This window comes from Haliotis rubra, unplaced genomic scaffold, assembly GCF_003918875.1.
Source record: "Haliotis rubra isolate DU_JTF1 unplaced genomic scaffold, ASM391887v1 Scf2, whole genome shotgun sequence".
Lineage (NCBI taxonomy): Eukaryota > Metazoa > Mollusca > Gastropoda > Lepetellida > Haliotidae > Haliotis > Haliotis rubra.
Genome location: NW_025766002.1, coordinates 145548 through 161181, shown reverse-complemented (window position 1 = coordinate 161181; position 15634 = coordinate 145548). Strand labels below are relative to the sequence as shown.

At 37.4% G+C, this 15634-nt stretch overlaps 1 protein-coding gene across 1 annotated transcript; it reads left to right on the top strand.

Annotated features, from left to right (window-relative positions):
- The first annotated feature begins 1639 nt into the window (after positions 1 to 1639).
- Positions 1640 to 13009, top strand: LOC124275212 (doublesex and mab-3 related transcription factor 3, truncated-like). Its single transcript, XM_046710702.1, has 2 exons — positions 1640 to 2009; positions 10664 to 13009. Exons 1-2 carry the CDS (start codon positions 1640 to 1642, stop codon positions 11560 to 11562), a joined length of 1269 nt encoding a protein of 422 aa, XP_046566658.1. The 3' UTR covers positions 11563 to 13009.
- Positions 13010 to 15634: the final 2625 nt, after the last annotated feature.

The window sequence follows — 15634 nt, the reverse complement described above, 5'->3', positions numbered from 1 at the left end:
CTATATCACGGCATAGACATGTATATTGAAATACCTCCCTACTGGAAGGTATTTCAGACATACATGCTAGTCATTGTTTGTATGTCATTCCGCGTAGAAGGGTAACGGTAAATGATGAAGCAGATATTGTCAGGGTGTGTTATTTAGCCTTGTTAATAGCATATACATTATGTACTACACATAAGCTTGACCAAAACTGTGTACACCCGTGGCTGCATTAAATTTAGAGATGTTGATTTACATTTTCTAAATATTTTAAATACAACATAAAATAGACATTGACTTACGCAATTTTTCCTTAAAAAAGAAAGTACAATTTATGCGTGAAGAAATATATGAAAACATATGCGTCAAAAAGTTTTAAATTGTTTGTTCAAGAGAATTTATGTTGACTCTTTTTTAAGTTATTATGTTTTAAGGGAATGAATATTTCTGTGTATCGGGAAACAAAGATCGCTCACATTCTGTTCAAAATACAGAGGATATACTATCCTCTTATTACATGGACGGTCCAAAGCGTTCGTCTATTTGATCAAATTAATTGCTAGAAAGTCATCTAAAGCATACACGTTTAACGTGCACAATTATACAAACAAAACTTCGCGAAAAACCCAAATATGCAATTGCTCAATGTACAAAGCTGTTCAGTTTGAATTCTTTCAACACATTGTGAATGGAGTCATTTCGACGATCATATGTGATATGGGCCCCGTATACAGTTAGTGTATTTTAATTGAATTCCATGTGTATTTCAGACAAACATTACATGACACTATGCAGAATTATCAAATATCACACAGCAAATGAATATCTAATAAAACTGACTTTCTGACAAATAATGTCGATACGTCAATGGACTTCTAACTTAATTACTTTATGTTTCCGGTGACGGTTATATATATTTCTCTTGGCTTCTATAAATAAATAGAAATTATCGCAATAGCTGGGTTATTTCCATATTTTAAAACCCAACAATTTGGCCATATTTGTTAAATACAATTCGTGCATTAACAATCAAACTTTTGAAAATTATTTGTTTTAAATTTAACAATGACGATTTTCAAGTCGCCTAGGCCATTTCCGATCGACTCCGGGAATAAGGCAAGCGTTCATCTGTTACTCACGCTCCGATCCACTAATATAGCCTACATACTATAGGACTACCTCCTACCCACCACACTCTCCCTTACACTAATGTGGTCCCGCTACTATAAACCCTTCACTCTACCCTAAATCCCCTCCCCACGCCGAGACAGTAGAGTTAACATTGAGCCTACCACGTACTCTCAACAAGGGGACTAGGACGGCGGTGGGTATATCAAACCTGCTAGTATTTTATCAAAGAAAACAAACCAACTCCTGTCTGTCATAAAAGTGACACGGCACTGACTGGCATATTAAAACTATGTTTCAACTAGGGCGATGTTTACACAGCTTTTAACCAATAGGAGGCTAGGTCTGAGGCACGGAGTTGGGTTGGGAGCGGGTTGAGCCAATTATGAGAGTGTTTCCAGGCTGTTACAGGCGCGTGGTCAACCCCTTCTCTTCAAGTGGGCGGGTCTAAGGGTTTACAATTAACTAAATAACAGATATCTGCTACACTCGCGAGGTGACGAGTTTAGACCCAGCATATCTCGCCATGAACTCGGTCACGCTTTACCCCATTACGGAAAGGGGGTCCCGGAAGCCCAAATGTGCTCGTTGTAGAAATCATGGAATGGTATCCTGGCTTAAAGGACACAAACGTCACTGCAGGTACAAGGACTGTACTTGTCCAAAATGCAACCTGATCGCTGAACGACAGAGGGTCATGGCTGCTCAGGTGGCCCTGAAGAGGCAACAAGCTGCAGAAGATGCTATTGCTCTTGGTCTTCGAGCTTGTGTCAGTGAAAGCAACCTGCCCATCATGACATCTGGGCCCCTATGGGGACCTGGGACGGTCACAGAGCCAGAGGTTTCTGAAAGGATGAAGGAAGCCGGAAGAGACGAGGAGGTTATGTCTGATATAGGTAGGTACGCACTTCTGCTAAGTAGATATGACGCTCTGTGGGACGACAGTTATAGGATCCGTCCAACACGCAGCCGAATCTTGATTTAACCCTATATTTATGTATATCAATGTCAACTGGTTATTACACCCTCACCATAATCTAAATAATCCACAAAAGTGTGAAACTGCAAATATGTTGTTGTACATCGTCACAATATAAGCATTAACCGATAGAAGTACAAAGTAAAGTCGTCGTCTTAAGACAGCGAACCCTCAGAAATATAGCGTTGTAAAAGGTTCGAATCTTGTCAGTGTTTGTTTCATTCGGGACAGGACACATTGCTTCAATGGGCACCTGCGATAGTAACTAAACACATGTATCTCAATGCTAATTTTCTCATTAGAATAAATCCATGATATATGCATATAACCTACAAACGTATGATTTTCATGAGTTAAAATTGTTTGTTAATTCTTAAATATGAATTAGGACAATAAAGATAGAACAGCTACGGCATAGACTGTCTTGTCTATTAAAATGAGCGTCTTACTGTTCACATACTGTATTGTGATGAAGCTGAAGCCTGGGTTAGTTTTGTCAAAGAATGACTTTTAATACCCGGACACATATTCATAATCGCTTCTGATTGCAAACTTTTTATCACACCGATTCATTGTGTGTAACAATCTTTTTCCGTTTATACGTTAGATTAACGGACATTTTAGCGAAAGTTTAATGCTCTTTGTAAACGTGTTTTTAAGGAAAAGGTCAAATTTATTCTAAAAACAGTGATAAAGAAGAATTAATAAATTTATCAGAAACGAATAAAATCAATAGTGACCAATATCATTTTTCCGTCACACACTGAACGCATAGATTTAATATGTTTATAGATTAATTTTTGGAAACAATTGGAAATAATTTCCCCTACCTTTCAGTTCTACCAGGAACTAAAATCACCACAAAGGCAAAGTGTGCTGCGAGATTTCCCCTTTATCATTGCTGACAGTGGTTGATGTCCATTATAATCTAGGTCACAGCTCTAAATCTCAAAGTCAACAAAGGCTTAAGAGGCTACCCGGTCCATCATATGATCCAAAGTCATCGTGTTATTTGTTAAATCTTTCAAAAATGGAATTCTAGCTTATTTCTAATACCTGCTTCGCACTCTTGAATTTGTGACCGTAGTTACACCCGATAGCAGTATGCGACTTTTTTGTTTCGTCTCAATATCATTTCAAATAAAAATGAAATAAATACCGATGTAGTGTACACAAAAATATAGTTGAAATATAATATATTTTCTCAACTCAAGCTTTTTCCAACTTCTTCATGTTCTGTTGTGAACGACGGATGGCAATGTCTCTTTGATAATGCTTTAGTGTTTTATTTCTTGCAGAATATGGCTGCCGCTTTGTTTTTTTGTTGAAATACAAAAAAAATACATTTTCTGAATTTGTACCGAATGTTATAAAAATTAGATTCATACGTACCTACTCTTGATGATTTTAGCAGAAACACGTGGTGTATAATTCAGTAGGTTTGTGATTCTGTTTCTTAAATATATTTAGGAAACATTTTCTTGAAAGGTTGTTGAATCTTGATTAACCTTGTTTTCAAAGGGTTTAGAATTGCTACATATCAAATATTCAGGCAAATTATATTCTGATACATCCCGCTCGTGGTTACAAAAATATATTTCAAACACCAGGTAATAGACCAAACAATATTTCTTTCATTTTTTCACTAGTCCGACCTCTATAATTTGTAAATGTGTTTTAAAACAAATGAAAGAGGAACATGAAACTAATGGAAAATGGATATCATCTTCAGATATTGACTGTCTTTACTGAATCTTACTGTGTACATTATACTGGAAAATATCCAATACGGTTTTTTTTTGTTAGATTATGACAGCAAACTGATTTCTGTTAGTTTGGGAGGAAACTGGAACATCTCCTTTACTTGTGAAAAATAAAACTAAGTATTGTCCGTATATGTTTAATCATTTATCATAAAATGCTTTCATCGTTTTTCTAGAATACTAGTATATGATGTGAAAACGCAAACATACTGTGAGGCTAACTTTCTGTACGACTTAAGTATTGTAATTGACAATAATATATTCCATTTAATGAATATGTCAAATTACCTTCGTTGGTTGAAATATATTCAACAAAGAAGCCATAAAAACCCAATCGATTTAAAATCGCAGATAAAAAGAAAATTCAAGAGTGTCAGTGTAGCTAGGCCCCTTTTGCAACAGACGAGATATTTTGTTTGGATTTGAAATGTTATGGTATTATTGCAAATACAGCTGTGTGTGCATGAACAAAATGAACCTTCTATGGACAGGAACGTCTGTACTGTATAGAACATTCAGGGCGAGGACTTACACCTAGCACCATGAAGAAGTCTTGAATGGTGTTACACAAGAGTACTGTGTCTTCATCTTCAACCACATTCTAAATGCCCATCAAAGACTTCAGTATTTTTGTTTACGAAATGGTAGTTAATGACGTATTTTGATAATATTCCTGTCAACATGTCGTGATTAGACCAGGTATCGTTTCCACTAAAATCATGTCAGTAAATATAAGGATTAATCACCAAACAGAGAAACCCGTGGGTCGCCAACTCGCCCCGTCTTGCTATGTGTTTAAGGGCCATCAGCACCCTTCCTGGAGCAATCTGTCAATATATTTACTCTTAACAAGCCTATGTCAAAGTCAGACTAGGTGTATTTGAATGTGGACTCACTGACAATAGAAAGCACACTGTGAAATTAACTCCAGTCTGTGACGTGTTTATTTGGAATTAATTAATGCAGTAAGTTCGATTCAAGCCACGAAATGACTAGACGTGGACAGACGGAGGGGTGGGGGTGAGGGCTGACCGCTGGTCATTTAACAAATTAACACATATCATCATCTCACGTGGTCGTGATGAGGCGAGGAATACGAACAATATGTGGGCAACTTAGAATAACGCCATGGGCTCTGTGAAAATTAACACTGTGTGGAAGTCGTCCACTTAACTTTGGAAGTTTGGGAGGCAAATAATAGGAAGCTTTTGACATTTTTCGTCCTGGTAAATCCTATACGGGCAGATGGTTGGAACTGTAGGTAGAGGTCGTGTTAATACAAGGACGTTCAAGTAGATGCAACAACAGAATATACTATTGTTGATTGTTACAACGAGAAATAGGGGGAGAAATAGGAACCCCCTCTTGAACTCTTTTTGTGTGGTAGCACTTGTAACAAATGTTTCCGAGGCATATGAGTGGATTTGTCTAAACACCCTTAACTGGATCACATATGAAGGTCAAAGGAACCACACAAATAGCAGGCCTTTGATCCTACAGTTAATGGTCCCAAAATGCCAGTAATAAATGTAAGTGTGTGGCGGTAATAGTCTTCTTAAATTTGGCATTTTTATGGTTCCTTATAAGTAATGTATATTTCAAAATGTTACGAACACAATTCGCTATAAATTTGTTTCTTTTTTTCTTGCGTACATGTTTTGTTCCTTCTGTTTTCATTGTGCTGAAACCTTTCCTTGACAAGTTTCAACGATTACCGATAATGCGTATCATTATTGAAGATAGCATCTAAGGATCAGGTAAACTTACATCGTAGAAGAATATCAACTCTGTAATAATTCTTCGTCAAGTGAAAAGAATCCTTTGTTGATGCTATAACGAGTAGTATGGTGAAAAAGTCAAAGGTGCTGGCATTTTGTACACAGACACTCGAGTCAGGATCTAACACAATCTACATGCATCTTGGGAGATTGGCTACCTACGACCAAAGATTCTCACACATACTCCATGCAAGGAATTTTCCTCAAATCTTTTCATGTAGCATCCAGCAGTAACCCATGGAAGTATCGACTTGGAGTATTCAGTCCGATACAAACGCCTTCCCCTCTCGATGGGGAGGGACCGGGTGAATAGTCCTTGTTCCGGCGCCGAAATTACCAACTCCAAACACAATAGAACAGCCGACTGTCTTGGAGATTTGTCTCGAGAATTTCTTGTCGAAAGTTTTAACCGGATTTGCTCCCATGACGTTAGATTGATTCGAATTTATGCCATATGCTGGAACAGTTAGTTTTGCATTGTTTCACATTCCCTGAATATTACCCCCTTTCCGAGGCATTGCCTGGCCACCGTGGTAGCTCCCGTCCCCGGCGCCGTGACGCCTGGGGGAGGAAATACGGAGTCATGGGGAACGTAACGTTGGAATTATCCAAGCATTAGAACATGCAGTCATATTGACTTAGGTTGTGACAATATATGGGGAGACTGAGACGGACTGCCAGTGTTTGAGGGTTATGTAACACGTACCTGTACAGCCAGGTATTGGTTGTTGGAAGGTCAACGTCAGAAAGTTTACTCGGAAATAGTTATTTGATAATTGCTACTCAAATGAGGCATTTTGTAATGTTACTTTGTTGCGTTGCAGTGTTTTAGGAATCAATGTTTATTTGTTGTTTGCAATTATCGTCGATGGAGTCAGGAAGAACAAATATGTTAGATCGGAAGGAATGGTAAATTGACTTGCCTTCTGTGTATATACACCATAATCTTTAGATTGAGCACGTCAGATGGTTCATTAACAACATATCTTTTATAATTACATTTGAGGACGCATGATGATATTTATAGATTTAATTGTATATGCTATGGATATGTGCTGTTGGGTTGTTACTGATAAATTTACAGTTAATGGGGCTGTGATCAATATAGATAAATCTCACCACACAGTTGACTCCAAACATGGCATACGATTACTCTATCATTCTTCCAAAGCTGATAGAAAGTAACACCCAAACCAAAACAATTGTCATCCTTCTAGCTAGAATACCTCTCGTAGTAAAAAAACCATTTTCTCAATTAAGAGATTGTATTTTTGTAAATTATCAAATGAATGTATTGTCATAATTTATGTTATTTCAGTTTGTTTAAAAAAAGTAGTATTTGTATTATCATGATAAAATCATCCTCCTCTGAATCTATAAACGTATGAAATGTTTACACAAGTTAGTCATGAACATTAATTCCATGCTGAAAATTATAGTTGGGCCACAAGACTCCCGGTAACGGATGAAGTTACATTTACAATCATAGCTATTGATAAAGCATCGCAAATGCATCAGATTCATAAATAGCTGTGTGATTGTTTAAGCTTTCACTGCTGTGATGTATAAATCTAGTCATACAGCCCTTCTGTTGATGCCCGAGTTATGTTTAATGGTATTTCCATGTTCAAAATGATACATGAAGATAAAATGCGATGATTCAATAATTCATCAGGCTTCATGTGCTGCTAATACAGGACATCTCAGTGTGCACGTACTTTCTTTTCAAATTGTATTTATCTACATTTTTCACTTTAGATTTTTTTCCCCTAAAAATCATTTAATCCACTGCAATTGTATTACCACAGTTATTGTAGGTGTATATATATATTCCTTTTTATTCCAACGTTTTTTTCAATAGTAAATCTCTATTAGTTCATAAGGATTTAATAGGTTTACTTTCCACTACTTCTTTTATACATTGGAATTGAATACGTAATCATTGTTAAACACCATATATTATATTCACTGGAAGTTAAAAAAATGAAAACATTCATACCCCTCAGAGTTGGTAAACTGAAAAAAGAAATATATTTTATAATTTTAAGTACGAGACATTAATGTTGTGTATTTCTTAAACGAACGCATTAGAATGAATTTACCAATGGCCTAATACAGGTGTGTGCTTTTTCATTTAGTATCATAAATGATTAAAAAAGAATTTAGATGACACAATAATTTTTAAAAAAAACAACATATTTTTTGTTACATTGTATTTCATACATTTCCTAACATTAATGGGCCTGTACTTACTCTGTTACTTTTATAAAAACCAGAAACAAGTAAATGTAATAATGTTTCAGCGAACATCAGTAGATCCAATAACCCTAACACTACTTAGAACTATAGTCAATGCCTAAGTGTGGAATAGATTTATTCCTTTAAGACGTCAAAACAAACGAGGTTTTAAATAGATACCCTTCAGATGTCTACACCACCAGTGAAGAATTTACATACACCAAGCGTATCATTTCACAGGTATAATGAGCGGTTATGAAGACTAAATGAATATCAATTATGCGAAAAACATATCTGCATGTCAACGCCAAATCAACTGGTCATCAAACTGACCTGCAAATCCTTTAATTGACAGAACAGGCAACATAGAAGTGAAATATAAACACTATGTCTTTATGTTGGCACGCGTTGGAAAATGGCCCTCAAATTGGAAATTCTTGGAATCTTGTCACTGGAATAGCTTTCTGACACTTTCGCTCCAGCCGAGTAGTATCAATAATAAAAGTTTACTCTCCAAGCTCCTTGACAGGTTCTTGAAGACCCTGCACAAATGTCGGCATCGCTTTAATTATGCTTAAACACACCTGGTATATCCTCTATTGCTTGTTACAGTTTGCAAGCCCCGCCTAAACAGTTGTGCGTACCTTAACATAACACTTCAAGTAGATGTACCAAATCCCATGCTTGGCCTGTTACAAATGCGTGGTTGTTTTTATATTTTATTTTTACTAGGTAATGTTGCTTTTTCAGAAGCACATGCCGTTAATCTTGCGGGCCACTTGTGACAGGTTTTCATGGTAACGATTCTCCTTAAATTGGGACAAATTGACTTTTTCCTACAGTTGATGAGGGCCAGAAAGTGCTTTTGGGGGCGCTTAGGTCTAAGCTAGAGTTGTTTTGTCAGTTGGGGTTTAGATTAATCGAAATTTCAAATGTAATTTTTTAATCGTTTCTAAACAGTTATAATTGCCATATTTTTATATAAATTCGTATGTTTTATACATGATGATAGTCAATCCAAGTATTTCCATAAATTATCTTAAAAAATACAATTTACATTAAATATTTTTTCAGTTTCTTCTATTTATGCCGTTTGCATATAATAAGAATGTATTATGCAATTTACAAAACTTTCAGATTATTCCGATAATTATACATTATGAAATGTTATTATCCCATAAATAACCCTGAGACCAGCGACTGAGCATGGTGAATATATCTTCTTCACAGACGTCCCGTCGTTGTGTGTGTTATACTGAAAGATCCCGTGTACTCACTCTGTATGTTTATATATTTGTATAGTTGACATTTTTTGCCAGTAATACTATCTTCGTGGCGAAAAGTTTATATGTTCATTAGGCTTCTGTTACGTGACCGTGGGACGCTGGGCTCTATCCTCCGCCACACAACACCGCTCACTCTATTGTGCCCTGTGCTGTGCTTATATTCTTTAGTCGTTCAAACAACTCGTTAAAGTTTTAGGTTCTGTTTATGGTAATAGAGAACTTCTCTTATGGAATATTGAAGATACATTTATAAAATCAATCAAACGATTGAGTTAAATGTACCAATACTCAATCATTCTTATTTCTGACACAGGCATATAATATGTTTGGGTTTTTTATAAACAAAAGAATGATCTTTTCAAAATGGTCTTCATGAAAGTGGTGATCTCAATTAATTATAGTTCATGTGAGATGCTAGATGTGTTATCATTTGACAGCATTAATCAAGTAGATACCTGTAACTAAATCGTACACTGTAACAAAATTGTAACAAACAGGAGTCAGAGGACATTCCAACTACATATTGAGATTCCAACAGTGGTCATGTTAGGTGTTTAAGTAAAGGTGAGCATGGCACCTGCCACAAACACATGCAAAAACAAGTCACGTATGAAAAACTTGGTGAAAGTCAAACTAGGGCTTTGCATGAGACTTAATGTTTGCCACATGTATATTTTTTATTTTTCTGCTTTAAAAACGACTAAGCCTAGTCGTTCAAAACCTAATAGCTGATACAAATCAATCAAACAATAGACACTGAAACTGTTTCCTGTTCAGATACATCATATCTGAATTTCTAGTATTATGTCATCAATATCTTTGAGCACCTTATTAAAGTTTATATGCTCCGTGTGCCCAGACTATGTAAGATAAAAGAATTTATCGAGTACTTTCGCCTTGTAGGACCACATCAAATATCACGAAACCTGAGACGAAATATCATATTGAAGTTGTACACCGTACTTGGCCTCCAGATTAGATCTTTGATATTCAGGATATATATTCATGAATCATATAGTATTGGAAACTGAAAAACTCATATCATCCATTTGAATGCGTCATTTATATTAGTTTCCTTTCGTTTTAAAAGAATTCTAATCTTGTTGGAAACACATTTAATCCTTTTCATTCAGCTGAACCGTTAAATATTATTGACTATTGTCTGAAAGCAAATGTATTACATTAATATATTGTCCTATAGTTTTTCATATATGATGAAACGATTTTTAAAATGACACGCGAGGCATTTGAATGACAAATGGCCACTTCCCTTTCCGTTTATTATTTCCCACACAGAACAGAAGCATTTCACAGAATTTGAAGACAGTGATACTAAACAAGCAACATTTAAACTTTATCGTCAATTAAGTCATCGTGTATTCAACCATGATATTTTATCTGACATACACAATCGCTAATTTATTTTCTTGTTTCCGATCTTCAAGTGAAACTTGACAATTGTAATTCTAGTGGCATCATGAACTACACGGTATTTTGTTGTTGCAGATGTCGAGAGCAAAGATGACGATGACAGCTGCAATGACAGTGGCGGGGAGTCCCCAATAACCTCCTCTGTGGTGGAGAGCTCCGACTCCGCCAGGAAACCCCAGACCCCGGTGAGAGAACACCATCCAAAGGTTCCTGAGAAGAACAAGGAGTCTGAACACACAACCACACTGCCACCGGTGTCATCGGCCAACTCAATACCAACAGCTTACAGACCCGGGAGACTCTCTGCGCTGGAAATACTTGAGCGCGTTTTCCCATTCCAACGAAAGACTGTTCTGGAGTTGGTTTTGCAAGGATGCAGTGGGGATTTAGTCAAAGCAATTGAACACTTCCTGTCGGCTCAGGACACTGTCTTAGCTCAACAGCAGGCAGTGTTACATGCTCAAAGTAGAGGGGAGTGTAGAGGAAACCCTTTTCTCAACGGACTCAATGGGTTAAATGGACTTGGTGTTATGAGCAACAGCTCTCCAGTACGACCAGTCAATGGTTCCAATAAACTGTCTTATGCAGGGATAAAATCTGCTTTTACTCCTTTACCCCCAACCTCAGCCCATCCCCCAGGTCTTCACTCAGCATTCAGTCCTCACATGTCACCCTTCTCAGCAGATGCTCTTAGATCTCCACTGTTTGCCCATCATTCCCGTGCAAGCGACATCATACCAGCTCCTCACTTCTCATATGCGGGCTTGGGAGGGATGCATGGAACCAATCTCCCTGGGATGATGGGTTCCCCTTTCTCCTTCCACCCTTACAGGCTTGCCCCTCCTGACATCACCCCACCCTCAATCCGCACCCCAGACAAGAACAGCGACAAGTCAGGTCTGACTGACTCCGACCAAATCTCGGATGGCTGGGACGAATCCTCTTCTCCGAGAGACTCTAAAGATATAGACTGAATATTGTGGACATTGTGTTTCTTGATATTGTTGAGGGTTAATGTTTGTGGATGAATGAGGCCCCGAAAGGACTATAAAGACCCTGAAGAAAGTCAGGACATCTTCGGCCTTGACTTCTCATCCAAGTGCAATGCATTTACAAAGGGTTTTTGATACCCCTAAGATCCAACATGAACCTGTTCTGTCTAACATGAAGTGTCTCTTCTGTAATTTAAACGCTAGGACAGGTTGATGCAGCATGTAACTGTAAGTATTGTGTGGAGATTGTATGATTATATATAAAATTTTGAACGAAGAGGTTTCTATATTGCACAAACATTGACAGAGGGTATCGGATCGGAGAGACGTCACATAATCTTCACCGGATCGTTTGAAAGTGAAATCTCGTTGATGTCCTCGATGGGTTGTGTAATCACGATTCACATCAAAGGGACTCAAGTGCTGCCATAAGTAATAAAGGAAAATACACTTGTAGCATATAGAGTTGCATGTACCAGCCCGCCCGGTCGCATATTCTCTGTTAAGGTATCGCACCACTATATCACCTAGAATAGACCAAAATGGGATACATGTGAGTGGGGGGTTTGTGACGTGGCCAAAGACAGTTGTAGTCAGGTCTAGTCACTCGAGTCAAAGACCAACTCCCGTAACGTATATGGCTTTGTAGACGTCCCGGCAATGTTTGTCCTGTGTAAGATTCTACGTGGTGTTTCCCTCGTCGACGTAAACCATTTACCTATAGCAGTCTCGGCTTCTTCACTTCGTAATGTATGCGCCTGAAGCAAACACCGAGGCAAGCCGATGGGGCAGAGGTGGAGAAAGGTTTAAGCGACCCGTCACCCGCAACAAGAGATTGCGAAACTGTTTAGCTAGGAAGACGGCGAGGGTGTTTACTTTCCCCCTGTCTCTTTTCAACCTCTTCATTGGCCGTGTTGTTCGCTAATGGTTTAAATAACGGCGGTAGAGCCCCGCGGTTCCTTCGCTGTCTCCGTGGGACAATACGAGAGTAAACACCTTGCCGGCAATAAGTCGCCGAGGCGTGGCTAGACCCGTGCTCTCGTCGTTCTTGTCCAAAGACAGGACCCCGGGTAGGTTACCGCAATGAAAACACCAATATTTCACTTTGTTAGTCGCTAGCTTCACTGTAACTTTATATACTTCTAGATATATTCACACAATAGATTCAAAAGAAGACACTTATCGTAGCGATGTGAAATACACACATGCATTATCGCTCCCAGACCTTAACGTGATGGACTTAAAGCTCTTTTGGGGAATGTCGATGTTTCCTCTGCAATCGTTACTGTGCTCTAAACGCCGAATTGTTGTTACAAGGCTAGAAACAGTTTGATTTTAACTTCGTAGCACCATGACACGAGTAGGGTCTACTGTTTTGTGTCTGTGTAAATAACGTGTAAATAAAGTGCAATTTCAATGGCCAACGTTACATACTGCCTTATTTGTTCTGTCAGTGCCTTCGTGCCTTCTTTCCTGTTTCTACAACAGTGATACATATTTTATACAGGCTCTAAAAGCATATGTAATAATAGGCAATCTGGCCGACGCCAGCGAGACGTTGAGGCTCAGGAAGAACTCTGGAAGGTCAGAGCAAATACCAAGAGTTGGGCTTTTTGACAGGATGTGGTGTTGCAACTGTTGACAGTATTCACTGATCTACAGCTTCTCCAGTCCTGGGAAAGTCTAGGTTTTATCAGGCCCAGCACGCCAGCCTATTGTCATGCCTTCTACAGATACACACAGAAACAATATCCAAATGTAGGTTTCACCAAATGACACATCCATTTCAAGCGTTACCGCAGAACATGAACGACGAATTCTCTGTTAGAATACATATTCTGATTGGGGTTATTTTAGGACTTTTATGACAACTTCTTGAGATAAACACAACTTGTTTGAAATCTTTTAAAAGTGTTCATTAGAACAAGACAGATTATAACGAAAGCATGTTGACAAAACAACAGAACGCTCTTCCATGTACATCAACATGGCAAGCGTTATATGACCATTTGGTAAATAGTCACAGACCTACATTTACATATTCTATAACCGATTTATATATATATATACCTTATTGCAAATTAAGGAATTTGGTTGCACCTACATCTATAACAAATGAAACATGACAGATTCAAAACCATTATCATACTCATAATAAATATCTGCTAAAAAGAAAGACCCCTGCAAGATTCTGATTGAACCATGAATCATTTATGATTTTTTAAATAACAAATTCATGATACACGGTGTACATCATATTCGTCTACAATTTGACACCAGTGACGATCGTTGCATTTTGGTTATTCAATAATATTCCCGGAGATGTCGTGGTCATGAATCGCATTAGCTGTTTGTACGTTGTTTACATTGTCCATTGCAATGTTTTTCTATAGAAAGAGTCCTTTGATGCCAACAGATGTTTGTGTGGCACTTAGACTTGGTAAACAGCCTCATAAAATGAGCGCTTCACAATCACCGACATATTTAAGAACAACCGACTGCACTTGATATATGTGTTTGATATGAATGTATATCTATACGTACATTTCTCCCACTGAAGAAACATGCATAAGTAATGGATGTTAGACACATTTAACACTTCCGAGTTCTCTTCACACTACATGCATGGACACGTGTTGGCATAACGAGTCTGTTGAGTTACAAGTGGTTCTGAATCACCACACGTGAATTAACATGTAACATCTATCACTTACCAGCACCAGCAGCAGGAAGTTGAACAGGCCATCATTCACAGACTGTAGGTCTATACACGTTAGATAAGCAGGTACTTTGTGATACTGAAATAGTACTTTATACAACACACATCATTATTTGCTTTAAATATCTAATCAGGACACGTGTTTACACGAAGATGCTTCATCATCTCCTGTGACTAAATGGATGTAATGAACATGACCCAAACTCTCTGATACGACTCGACTTAAAAGAAAAGAAAACTAAACCATATTGACATTTCATTTCTCGATGAAATATACACATTGTTTTAAACAACTCAAACAATTTCACTCTCCTCACGATCACCATGGGATAAAATCTGAAGAGCAGATAATTAATTTCTGTGGACCTGAAACGGGATTTTTTTATACCTCGCCCAACAGTAATAACAAGCAACATTCTACAAGCAGGATTTCCCTATGAATGATGAAAGGGAGTCAGCATAAGCTTGCTTTGCTTATATTCATGTTCCTGTGTGGCGAGACATAGGAACCTTTGTTGTTTGTTCTCTTAGCATGACAAACAGTAATAGAAGCTCCATACAGATGTTCAGAACGAAACCAAATTATAATGATGACTGTTGTTTCAACATACATTTCACTGATATGTTAACCATGTTGAATACCATTGAAATACTTCTATGTTTTGTACCTGTGATTTATGTATTACTATATTCAATAAATGGCGAATGAAAAAAGTCAAATGGACAATGACATTCTCTTGTATTACAGTCCTGTAAATGTTGTAATATCACCTTTTCATACTGTTCATTTACATTAATGGTTTGAAATGATATTCTCTTGACACACTGCTTCTGTTGCTTCGATCATATAATGATAACATCTGTGAAGGGCAAATATAGTGTGCACTTACTGCTGCGGATGATGTGGGATACACGTACTATATATACAACAAGAACTGTACAACAACAACTGTACAACAACCATATACAACTTTACAACAACATATATATATATATATATATATATATATATATATATATATATATATATATATATATATATATATATATATATATATATATATATATATATTGGCGATAACTACATTATATATAGATATCACCAAATTCCACATCATCCACTGGAGCAGGATCCGGGCACCTTTTCGCGAACACCTGGTATCTTTACTGTTTCATGGTATATTCAACGCTAGTACATAGTGGGAATCGAACAATGATTTCAGCTTTTAGTAGCAATGGTGTTTTTATTATGGAAATGTTTTTTGTCGCTTATATTTATTCAATATGATGTTACCGATATCGAGTATAAAGAACATTATAAAACCATTCGAAATC